General features: G+C 38.0%; 1 protein-coding gene across 1 annotated transcript in view; it reads left to right on the forward strand.

Annotated features, from left to right (window-relative positions):
- DCC (DCC netrin 1 receptor) overlaps nt 1-12,305 on the forward strand; it is a gene marked incomplete at its 5' end in the record, with an annotated part of 1,185,616 nt that overhangs the window by 1,095,506 nt on the left and 77,805 nt on the right. Inside the window, one exon of the mRNA XM_081315662.1 lies at nt 11,849-12,011. Within this exon, the coding sequence (XP_081171788.1) occupies nt 11,849-12,011 (163 nt within the window). The remainder of the gene's footprint in view (nt 1-11,848; nt 12,012-12,305) is intronic.

Genomic DNA, 12,305 nt, shown 5'->3' on the forward strand with positions numbered 1-12,305 from the left:
TTGTGATTATCAGGGACGTTAGGCTCATTCTTGTATAGTTCTTCTGTGTAATTTTGCCACCTCTTCTTAATCTCTTCTGCCTCTGTTAGGTCCCTGCCATTTTGGTCCTTTATCATGCCCATTTTTTCATGAAACGTTCCTTTCATCTCTCCAATTTTCTTGAAAAGATCTCTGGTCCTCCCTATTCTATTGTTTTCTTCTATTTCTTTACATTGTTCATTTAAGAAGGCATTCTTATCTCTTCTAGCTATTCTTTGGAATTCTGCATTTAATTGGGCATATCTTTCTTTTTCTCCCTTGCCTTTCGCTTCCCTCCTTTCCTCAGCTATTTGCAAAGCTTCCTCAGACAGCCATTTTGCTTTCTTGCATTTCTTTTTCTTTGGGATGGTTTTGGTTGCTACCTGTTGTACAATGTTGCGAACCTCTGTCCATAGTTCTTCAGGCACTCTGTCTATCAGATCTAATTCCTTAAATCTATTTGTCACCTCTACTGTATATTCAACAGGGATATGATTTAATTCATACCTGACTGGCCTAGCGCTTTTCCCTACTTTCTTTAATTTAAGCCTAAACTTTGCAACAAGAAGCTCATGGTCTGAGCCACAGTCAGCTCCTGGTCTTGTTTTTACTGACTGTATAGAGCTTCTCCATCTTTGGCTGCAGAGCATATAGTCAATCTGATTTCTGTGTTGACCGTCTGGTGATGTCCATGTGTAAAGCCGTCTCTTGGGTTGTTGGAAAAGAGTGTTTGCTATGACCATCGTATTATCTTGACAAAATTCTATCAGCCTGTGCCCTGCTTCATTTTGTACTCCAAGGCCAAACTTGCCTGTTATTCTGGTTATCTTCTGGCTTCCTACTTTAGCATTCCAATCCCCCATGATGATAAGGACATCATTTCTGGGTGTTAGTTCTATAAGGTGCTGTAGGGCTTCATAAAACCGGTCAATTTCATCCTCTTCAGCACCAGTGGTTGGGGCATAGACTTGGACTACTGTGATATTGAATGGTTTGCCTTGGATTCGAACTGAGATCATTCTGTCATTTTGAGGATTGTATCCCAGTATTGCTTTTCCTATTTTTTTATTGACTATGAAGGCTACTCCATTTCTTCTGAGGGATTCTTGCCCGCAGTAGTATACCTGATGGTCATCTGAATTAAATTCACCCATTCCTGTCCATTTTAGTTCGCTGATACCTAAGATGTCAATGTTTAGTCTTGTCATCTCTTGTTTGACCACGTCCAGCTTTCCTTGATTCATGGATCTTACATTCCAGGTTCCTATGGAGAAAAAATCTTTACAGCATCGGACTTTCCTTTCACCACCAGACATATCCACAGCTGAGCATCCTTTTGGCTTTGGCCCAGTCGCTTCATTCTTTCTGGCGCTACTAGTACTAGCCCTCTGCTCTTCCCCAGTAGCATATTGGACGCCTTCCGACCTGAGGGGCTCATCTTCCAGCGTCATATCGTTTTGCCTTTTGGTACTGTCCATAGGGTTTTCATGGCAAAGATACTGGAGTGGGTTGCCATTTCCTTCTCCAGTGGATTACGTTTTGTCAGAACTCTCTGCTATGACCTGTCCGTCTTGGGTGGCCCTGCACGGCATAGCTCATAGCTTCATTGAATTACGCAAGCCCCTATATATATATTGTATATTAGATGTATGAATCAGATAGAATATCATGAAATCTGGATGCTAGCAGTCGGGATATTATCTGATAGCTGAGAATTTTCAGTATCTTTCTATCAGAATAAATGGATGGTCTTGACTGTTGTAATTAGTGATAGAAACCAAGGCCTCCTAAGTCTGCTTCTCAAGATTCCTCTGCTCCTAAATGTACAAATCATTTCCAAATTAAAGAAGAAAGAAAGAAGAAAGAAAGAAAGAAAGAAAGAAAGAAAGAAAGAAAGAAAGAAAGAAAGAAAGAAAGAGAAAAAGGAAGGAAGGAAGGAAGGAAGGAAGGAAGGAAGGAAGGAAGGAAGGAAGGAAGGAAGGAAGGAAGGAAGAAAGAAAGAAAGAAAGAAAGAAAGAAAGAACCCCAGCTATTTACAAAGAATGATGAACAGGCTCATGAAAACATTCTGTGTAAGAAGACATTACAGTCCATGGAGATTTTCAATCATCCAGGTCATGGATGTTCCAAAGGTGCTTTTCCAAAAGTCAATTGGACTTTATTGGTTTCTTCCTTGAAAATGTTTCACTTCTCATCCAAGAAGCTTCTTCAGTTCTAACTGAATGGTAAGGGATGGTTTCCTCATTATTCAGTTAGAACTGAAGAAGCTTCTTGTATGAGAAGTGAAATCTTTCCAAGGAAAAAGCTCAGAAAGTCCAGTTGTCTTTTGGAAAAGCACCCTTGGGATATAGCATGTGAAAATTAGGGTAGATTATGGAGAATAGGGGTTCTATGGTGTGTGTTTTTTTAAGTGAAAGAGAGAGGAAGCTTTTCAAGGGAGATAACCCTAAGGTCTTGAGGATAGAACATGATGTGCCAGGACCACATATGACCCTGGAAGCCTTTCATACTACACATAGAATAAATGGTAGATTCCTGTTTTATATTTGTTTGGAGAAACAAAATGTATATTTTGTTATGTATATGAGGTGGTGATGGAAAGATTTAAATCCAGGATGTCATATTAAATCTCAAGACTTGGTGATAGGTATTACTAGAGTAGCTTTAACATGAATTGGATGGATTCATAGAGGTCCAGTCTACCAGGGCTATTCATCCTAAAGATTACGTGCAGTCTCTGGGTCGAGAGGTAGCGCATCTCCCAATGTCAACTACAGGAGAACAATGGAAGGATAAGGATCTCCCACATGTGAGAAGCTTAGAAAGCCTTGGTTCAAAATATTGGGCTACAGTGGGCCTTCACCTAATTCATCAGGTTTTTTTTTTAATCCCATTTATATATTTTTTTATTTTAATTCCATTTATATCCCACCCTTCTCTGAAGACTCAGGGCGGCTTACAAGCTTAGCAGCAGCCTTCATTCTATGTATATGCCTGCTTATTAGGGCTTTCACACACACCACAGCGGCATTATTACAAAGTCAGCTTAATTGCCCCCAACAATCTGGGTCCTCATATATCCTGCCCTTCTCCGAAGACTCAGGGCGGCTTACAATTTAAAGCACAAATCAATGTGCTTAGCTTATTTTGTTAGTGTCACGTATTAGTTACGTCTGAATTTACACATCTACAATGTGTTTAATTGGAGCCTATCTTCAGAGATACTTTAGAAGCTGCTGTCGATCCCCCATGCAAGTTTTCATACAAAAATTGGCTGAAGCGGGACACTATCCCCAAAAGGAGACAATTAAAAGAAGACCTCTTCTGATCCTCTAATTCCCTCTTAAATTGTCTTTGCAAAAACCAATATAAGAAAGCACTGAAGCCGTTACTGGAGACGGTACAATTTGGTATGCAGTTTCTTTCAGTGATTTCATTGACATAAACAGGGAGAGATCATCAGACCAGACTTGATATGTATCAATTATTGCTGAAAGGATAGCAATCATAATTTTGACTCAAGTATGCTACACAATACATTAATTTAACATATTTTGTGCCAGGTTGTGAGCAGAGCATGAAAGCAGGCAATCAAATGAGTCGGCAGATAGGAGGCCCATTATGCCATAAACACCAGTGGGCAGGAAAATAAAAGTCCATCACTCCTCTTATCCCATCTTCAAGGACATAATGGTAATAATGATGTCTGATGAGGTCCACCAACTCCTAACCTAATGGATTTTAGTGCAGTAGGAAATGACTGGTGCCGCGCTGAGTACGGCTTTGATATTTTCTAACTTTGTGTGTTACTTTCATTTAAACTTTGTAAAGTTCCCTCTGTTTTCTAAAGCCTTAGTGAAAGATAAGACAGTTTCTTTCTGCAGTCTCAGATTTTAAAGGACGCGACTTTTTAAAAAGGGGTGGGGAAACAATTTAGGTAAAAAAAGAAAAGAAAACATACATTTGCATTTGCTTTTCTAATAATAATAATAATAATAATAATAATAATAATAATAATAATAATAATAATAATAATAATAATAATAATAATAATAATAAGAAGAAGAAGAAGAAGAAGAAGAAGAAGAAGAAGAAGAAGAAGAAGAAGAAGAAGAAGAAGAAGAAGAAGAAGAAGAAGAAGAAGAAGTAGTTGGAAGGGACCTTGGAGGTCATCTAGTCCAACCCCCTGCTCAGGCAGGAAACCCTATACCATTTCAGACAAATGGCTGTCCAGTCTCTTCTTAAAAACTTCCAGTGTTGGAGCATTCACCACTTCTGGAGGCAGGTTGTTCCACTGGTTAGTTGTTCTGTCAGGAAGTTTCTCCTTAGTTCTAGGTTGCTTCTCTCCTTGACTAGTTTCCATCCGTTGCTTCTTGTCCTGCTTTCAGGTGCTTGACTCCCTCTTCTTTGTGGCGGCCCCTTCAGCAGATAAGAGAGGAGCAGACTGGCTCCTGCCTTTCCATGTCATTTTTCTAGGCTGGATCGTGTCATTTGGGTTTCTTGCGAATGGCAGAAGCCATAATAATAATAATAATAATAATAATAATAATAATAATAATAATAATAATAATAATAATAATAATAATAATAATAACAACAACAACAACAACAACAACAACAACAACAACAACAATAATAATAATAATAATAATAATAATAATAATAATAATAATAATAATAATAATAATAATAATAATAATTTAATTTGTATACCGCCCTTCTCCCGAAGTTCTCAGGGCGGTGAACAGGGCAATAAATACTAAAATACAAAGATACAAAAATTAAGAAAAGATTAAACAACGTGCCCAATACATTACAACAAGTTAAAATACGTTAAAACAATAATAAAACCCAAACCCATCAGGCCAGAATGGACTGTATTTTCCAAATGAGGGCTTCCCTTGCGAGTGATTAGCTCTGACTGAGGTTGTCACCTTATCTATTTTATTTAACATTAGTTGATTGGAATGGAAGAAGCTGTTTAAAATAAAAGAAATGTCAAGGGGTGTAAATATCACTGCTGGAAAAAAAAACAAGTGAAGAATAGCTTGAAGGTTAAGAGTTCCTTGAGAAGAGCTATTTTCGTAGAAATTTTTAGTCCTTTGTTATACTGCAAACAGGTCAATTTTGGGTTGTTGTTTTTTTTTCCCCCTTCCTCTTTCCCTCTCCATTTCCTCCTTGCACCCTATCCCCATTCTTCATTTTTCTTCTGTTGCTGATAAGAGAAAGAAGTGAAAACACCTATATTTGCAATCTTTGCTTTGTAAGAGAAAATTGTTGAATGTGAAAGAAAAAAAAGAGTGATATTTGCAGATGGAGGATCAGTTCAGTTTATAATCAGATTACTATATTGTTTAGGTGGGGAGAAGATCCATCTTAGTCTGTGGCAACAAAATAGAACATCATCAGAGTTTGGAAGGGACCTTGAAGGAGATCAAGCAGAAAACTCTATACTATATCAGACAAATGACTGTCCAGTCTCTTCTTAAAAGCCTACAGTGATGGAGCAGCCACAGCTTCTTTTTTTATTATTGAAAAGTTTTACAATTTTTAAATACAATGAACTCCCTCCTCCCCCTCCCCTCTCCCCAACCCTACCCTACCCTCCCCCCTCCCCGACTTCCCAGAGCTGAATACAGGGTATGATAATACAAACATAAACTAAAATATGCTAACAACAAAAATAAAACATTAAGTTCTATCGGACTTTAACTCTCCATTGTCATAATATTAATAAAGTAACAAATAACTAATCATACATCATAAAAATCCACTACTTATTCAAATGCTAAATGAAACTTTTTAGTCCCATATTTATTCTGAATATATTCAATCCATCTTCTCCATTCTACAATATATCTCTGTTGCGATTGGTCTTTCAAATATGCTGAAATCTTTCCCATTTCCGCCAAGTTGGAAACTTTCAAAGTCCACTCTTCTATAGTTGGCAATTCCTCCTTCTTCCAATATTGCGCAACTAAAAGTCTTGCCGCCGTAATTGGATGCAACAGAGCAGCCACAGCTTCTGAAAGCTAGCTGTTCCACTGATTAATTGTTCTCATGGTTAGGAAATTTCTCCTTAGTTCTAAGTTGCTTCTCTCCTTGATCAGTTTCTTGTCTTGCCTTCTGGTGCTTTGGAACATAAGTTGACCCCTTCTTATTCCATTCGTAGACATAAAGTCTGGTGGTGTCTTCAGGATTAACCCATTTTATTGGAGTTGCTATTCATAAAAGTTTATTTCCCAATACACTGGGTCAGTTTGGAAGGTACTAGCAAATTCCATTAATTATTTTATGGTTTAATTAATTTATTTTTAATTGATAGTTATTATTTTCCCCCTATGGTTTCATCTTCTTGTTGCAGTGCAAGGCCATGATAATTTTTGGTAGGTTTCTTCATGTTTTTCTCTGATGTATCAAACTATGTTTTTCTCTTGTTACGCTTCTGTTCTAAACCCTAGCCTGTTTCTTTTCTTTTCTTTTCTTTTGTTTTCTAGAGCAGAATGTATGTGGCCTTGGCAGGCTGTAAATTGTATCTATTTTTATATGTAGCTTCTTTACAAAAATAGTAATGATAAACGAAATAAAACAGGTAAGAGGAATAAAATGCGAAAGTGGAGCGGTAGGTTGTTGACTTCCTATAGATCAAGTGAGTTGGATATTTCTCATAAATTCTAATCTTTTATATCTTATAATAATAATAATAATAATAATAATAAGTTGGAAGGGACCTTGGAGGTCATCTAGTCCAACCCCCTGCTCAGGCAGGAAACCCTATACCATTTCAGACAAATGGCTGGCCAGTCTCTTCTTAAAAACTTCCGGGGTTGGAGCATTCACCACTTCTGCAGGCAGGTTGTTCCACTGGTTAATTATTCCAACTGTCAGGAAGTTTCTCCTTAGTTCTAGGTTGCTTCTCTCCTTGACAAGTTTCCATCCATTGCTTCTTGTCCTGCCTTTGGGCGCTTTGGAGAATAGCTTGAGTCCCTCCTCTTTGTGGCAGCCCCTGAGATATTGGAACACTGCTATCATGTCCCCCCTCGTCCTTCTCTTCATTAAACTAGACATACCCAATTCCAGCAGCCGTTCCTTATATGTTTTAGTCTCCAGTCCCCTAATCATCTTTGTTGCTCTTCTCTGTACTCTTTCTAGAGTCTCAACATCTTTTTTACATCCTGGTGACCAAAACTGGATGCAGTATTCCAAGTGTGGCCTTACCAAGGCATTGTAAAGTGGTATTAATACTTCATGTGATCTTGATTCTATCCCTCTGTTAATGCAGCCTAGCACTGTGTTGGCTTTTTTGGCAGCTGCAGCACACTGCTGGCTCATATTGAAGTGATTGTTCACTAGGACTCCGAGATCCCTCTCACAGTTACTACTATTGAGCAAGGTACCCCCCTATACTATACCTGTACATTTGGTTTTTCTTGCCTAAATGTAGAACCTTACTTTTTTCACCATTGAATTTCATTTTGTTAGATAGCGCCCAGTGTTCAAGTCTGTCCAGATCCTCCTGTATTTTAAACCTATCTTCTGGAGTGTTGGCTATTCCTGCCAGCTTGGTGTCATCTGCAAATTTGATGAGTTCCCCATTTATCCCTTCGTCCAAATCATTGATGAAGATGTTGAAGGGCACTGGGCCCAGAACAGAGCCCATCTTTATGCAGAGATATATTTCTACAGGATAAAACAACTTACTTTAAAAAAAACAACAACTCTCATAAACGTCCTATGAGGGATCACATTTCAGGAACCTGTGCTGTGCCTGTGTAGCTAACGTTTCTGACCCAAAAAATTTTCAACTTTTGGGATGCACAATAATTATGTTTATTTGCATTTGAATGCAGATTTATCTAATTTAATATCTCCAAATCAATACAAGAATGGAAACTGAGATATTCAGAATTCAGAGATTATTTGCCAATAATATAAAAAGAATACAATGGAAAAGTGTATCAAATAATGAATATATTTCCAAAAGGGTAGTAAAAAAAATAGTTTGTATATACTGCGAAATAGAATTTGGGTTGGTCACCGGGAGCAGAAAATTGCTCTTCCAAGCTTTTGGGCTCATGCTGGAGCCCATCTTCAGGGAATTTCTCTACTGGAATATGTGCTTTGAGCTGTTCTGTGAGTCATGTTTATGTGATGCCTTCCTATTGGCTGATTGGTGTGTTGATGGCTGGCTATTGGCTGCCGTTTCCTTGGGCTACCAAGCCCTCAGGTCCTAAGTATTTGATAAGCTGGTGGTAAATCAGCACTCCTGTTAACTGACAAGGGGCCCATTTCCCAGGCTTCAATCATTTCCCTGGCTATTTTTGTACCTGCATGGCCAATGATACCTGCCGGCGTCAAGCTCCCTTCGTCCCGTGCGCTCCCACAGGGAGGGCCTTCTCAGGATACCGCCAGTTAAGGAATGCCGGCGGGTTATTCCTAGGGGAAGAGCGTTCTCTGTGGGCGCGCCTGCCCTCTGGAATGATTTACCCGTGGAACTTAGGACCGCCCCCGATCTGCGTTCATTTCGCCGGGACCTGAAAACCTGGTTTTTCGATCTATCAGGCCTGGACTGAAGGGGTTTTAGCTTTTAAATATTGTTTTAATTGGGCTTAATTAATTTAATGTATTTTAATTCTATATTATTTTTATATTGTATTTTATGCTGCCCTGTAAACTGCCCTGAGTCCTTCGGGAATAGGGCGGTATAAAAATTTAATTAAATAAATAAATAAATAAAATCTTAGTTGCTGTGAAATTAAATGTGTGTCCATGTTCATTGCAATGGGAGACTACCAATGAGTTCAGGTCTCCTAAGATGGCTCACTTGTGTTCTTGCAATCTGGTGGTTAGTCACTCCCACTCTCAACCTATTCGGGGTCTTCCAGGTAGTATAAGGGAGATCAGATCCTTTAGCCGTATCCTCCTTTAATATTATTCCTTAGTCAGTGGTCTCCTTCCTCCAACTTTTAATTCAATTTTGTTCTTGTGTACCTTCAAGAAAGTTTGTTCTAGCCATAAAGCTGTCCCTAGATCCAAGTCGGCAGGCTTGGGGTATTTGTCCGTTCAGAGAATGTCAAGGATCATTCTCTTGCTTGGTTCTCTCAACATCTGCCACTACGTCTCTGCTGATCTTGGGTGAGGCAATGCCAGAGAGAGAATACATTTTCTCAATTGGTGTAGGTTTGAGATATCCTATCACTAAGCATACTGCTTCGTTGACAGCCATGTCAACTTGTTTTATTTTCAATTAGAGGACTTTTTTTAAAAGGCAGGTAGGACAAGGAGCCTGTAGTGCCAAGGCAAGTGAACATCCATGGCTGTCCCATTGTATATTTATTGCTTCTAGGATTAAGAGCTAAGAAGAATTCAATTTTAGTAGCAGCATGGGGGGAACAATTTTTAGCTTTCTTCTAATTTCTCATCTTATAAATCGCAGGATATTAATTTAGCAAGGGAGAAAAAGCACTAATACCTACCTACATGCACTTCCATGCACATTTCTTCTCAAGTGTACTTTTTGTGTCCATACTTAGCTCAGAATATAGCCCTTCAGCAGATAATTTTCTCATAGGAAAATACATTTTTGTCTGAATACTCCTCTAATAAAAGCATTGGGGATATATGTTGCAGTAAAGTATAGATTTGGGGCTGGTATGTGAACTAAGTATTGTACAGTGCTGCAAATTCTGTAAAGTGCAGATTTCAGCAACATTTTGGCCTCTAACACATTCAACAAGAATATGGAGACCCAGGTGTAGTCCTCTCCTAGGCACATATGCTGGTTACATGTTTTTGAACCAGCCTTTCCCTCTCAACCCTAGATTGGGTAGTTGAAAAACATCCATCAACTCACACTGGACCAGGATAGTATGTTACGCTGGAGCCTTCTGTATTGCTATGTCTTATCTTCTCTGTAGACTTTGCATGAGGACAATGAGATGTTCTGGGATTTTCATTTTCCTAACAACTTTGCATGGTTTAAGCAATCAAAGCCATTTTTATAATCAATCACCAGTTGACTTGTTTTGACAATTGTTGACTTTCTCAATTATTCAGCATGCAGCCCCAATAATGTCTCTTATTTTTCAGCTTTTTCTAAAACCATATTAAAGATCTGGTATTGCCCTTTTCATATAGGGTTCTAACATGTTAACTGGTGAAATTAAGGACATTGTGTGCTGCTTTGCAAATTCTGTTAAGTCTCCTTTCTTTAGCACTGCTATATAGATTGATCTCTTTCGCTCTGTTGATCACTGTGTTGTTTTCCACATTTGTAGACCTAGTTTTGTTAGAAACTTAACTGATGCTTATTCTGTTGCTTGCCATATTTCTGTGGATATTCTATTTCTGTAGCTTTGTGACTTGGTAATTACTGGAGAGCTGAGCTAACATCATCTTCTATAGCTTTATAAGGATGAAATATCTTCAAAGTTATAAGATGTTAACTTGTCACTTGTACCAAATTTCAGTATGTTCCTTCCACCTTTGTTTATTCTTCTTGGAATCAATTACTCTCCATTTGGCATGTTTCAGCATACTTGCTTTGGCAGAAAATAAATCATTTCTTCATATCTGTTTGCTATGCCTTACAGTCCAAATGCATTTTTTTCTTACTATTTCCAACTTTGACATTCTAGTCTCTAGCTATAAGCAGCATATCTTGCTTGTAACTGTGCCTTTACAACTTCAGATTTTCTATTCCTTCTCCTTTCTTTCTTTCTTTCTTTCTTTCTTTCTTTCTTTCTTTCTTTCTTTCTTTCTTTCTTTCGTTCTACATCAGCAGCTCTATTTCTTTAATCTAGTTATACCATAAATGCCATTAATATTCTCAACAATCCTCAAGTGCTTATTGCCTATTTGTTTGATTCTGATAAAAATAAAAAAAATGAATGCTTTAGTATTGTCGTTTCTCACATATCATGAAATTATGCCCTTGCCATTTTCACTAAAGTGATCTTCTGTTTTCAGTATCTTCCTATATCGCTGTTGCCCAGTATAAGTTGCTACTTGCTTTAACTGGGCAACTGGCATGACCTGCATGTGTAAGTTTCCTAAGGCATATACTCTTGGCATTCATTTCTGATGTTCTTTACCCTCCCAGGAACATGCCATCACCACCATCACCTCCAAGATGAGGCAATTTATTATTGCCCAATATATTAAGAGGCTCTGTATCCAGTTCTTGCAGTTTATGAGGGCAGCATAATTTATAGAAGTAATGCATGAATGCATGATAATATGAACCATTCATAGATCCTCCATGTTTGGAGAAGGTCTGGTACATTACACTTCACAGAACCAAATGCACTATTTTATGGCTGTGGCATAAATGGCTGTTCATGCTAATCACATTCAAATGATACATTTGATTTGCTTATCAGTTTAAACATGCAGTCAAATCAAATCAACATTTTCATTCAAAGCATGGATGAGATTCATTCAGTTTTCTCAACTGATCTGAATTGTCAAATCTGTTTTGATCTGAAATCAGCTTCAAGTTGAGTATCAGTGCTGAATTTTCATAAAGAGGTTGCATTTTTGTCACATTGGGGGGCAGAGGTTTGATAACCCAACACCATATAATCCGTTATTCTGAAATTAAAGCCAATTCACATCCTCCTTTTCGATATGGACAAATTATCTCATGAATGATCTAGTATCAGACATCAATCATTCACTAAAGAGACAATCTTCAGTATTTGTTATAATGAAATAGAACTAATCCTGAAATAATTTTCTTGGTTGCTTCAGTGCTTAAATAAATCTCTGCAATTCATGTTAACAATTCAGTTAACAAAGACAAACCATCAACATATTTCTAATATTTCAGAGCCCCCCATTGGGCAGATGCACCCTCCACATGGAAGTGTAACTCCTCAGAAGAACAGCAATCTTCTTGTCGTTATTGTTGTGACTATCGGGGTCATCACTATCATTGTGGTCGTGATTGTGGCTGTGATTTGTACAAGGCGTTCATCAGCACAACAACGAAAGTAAGTCATTTGAACATCTTTGATCTTTGTCAATTCTCCCAAGGGCTTGAGATATTTAATATCATTTCATTGTAGGGAGGTTTCCCATTGATTTGATTTCCTGAATTGTGTCAAAGTGTTGATGGCACTACCGACAAGTAAAAACAGTCTAGCACATTTCTGTGACTTGAAGAGTAATACAGATGGTCACTTAAATATACCACGATAATTAAGTACAATAATATAGTGAATAAATGATTATTTCCTTCTTACTTAACTATACCATGATGATTAAGATTGCTGGGGCCTTTCCCC

The sequence above is a fragment of the Vipera berus genome (assembly GCF_964194415.1).
Source record: "Vipera berus genome assembly, chromosome: 2".
NCBI lineage: Eukaryota > Metazoa > Chordata > Lepidosauria > Squamata > Viperidae > Vipera > Vipera berus.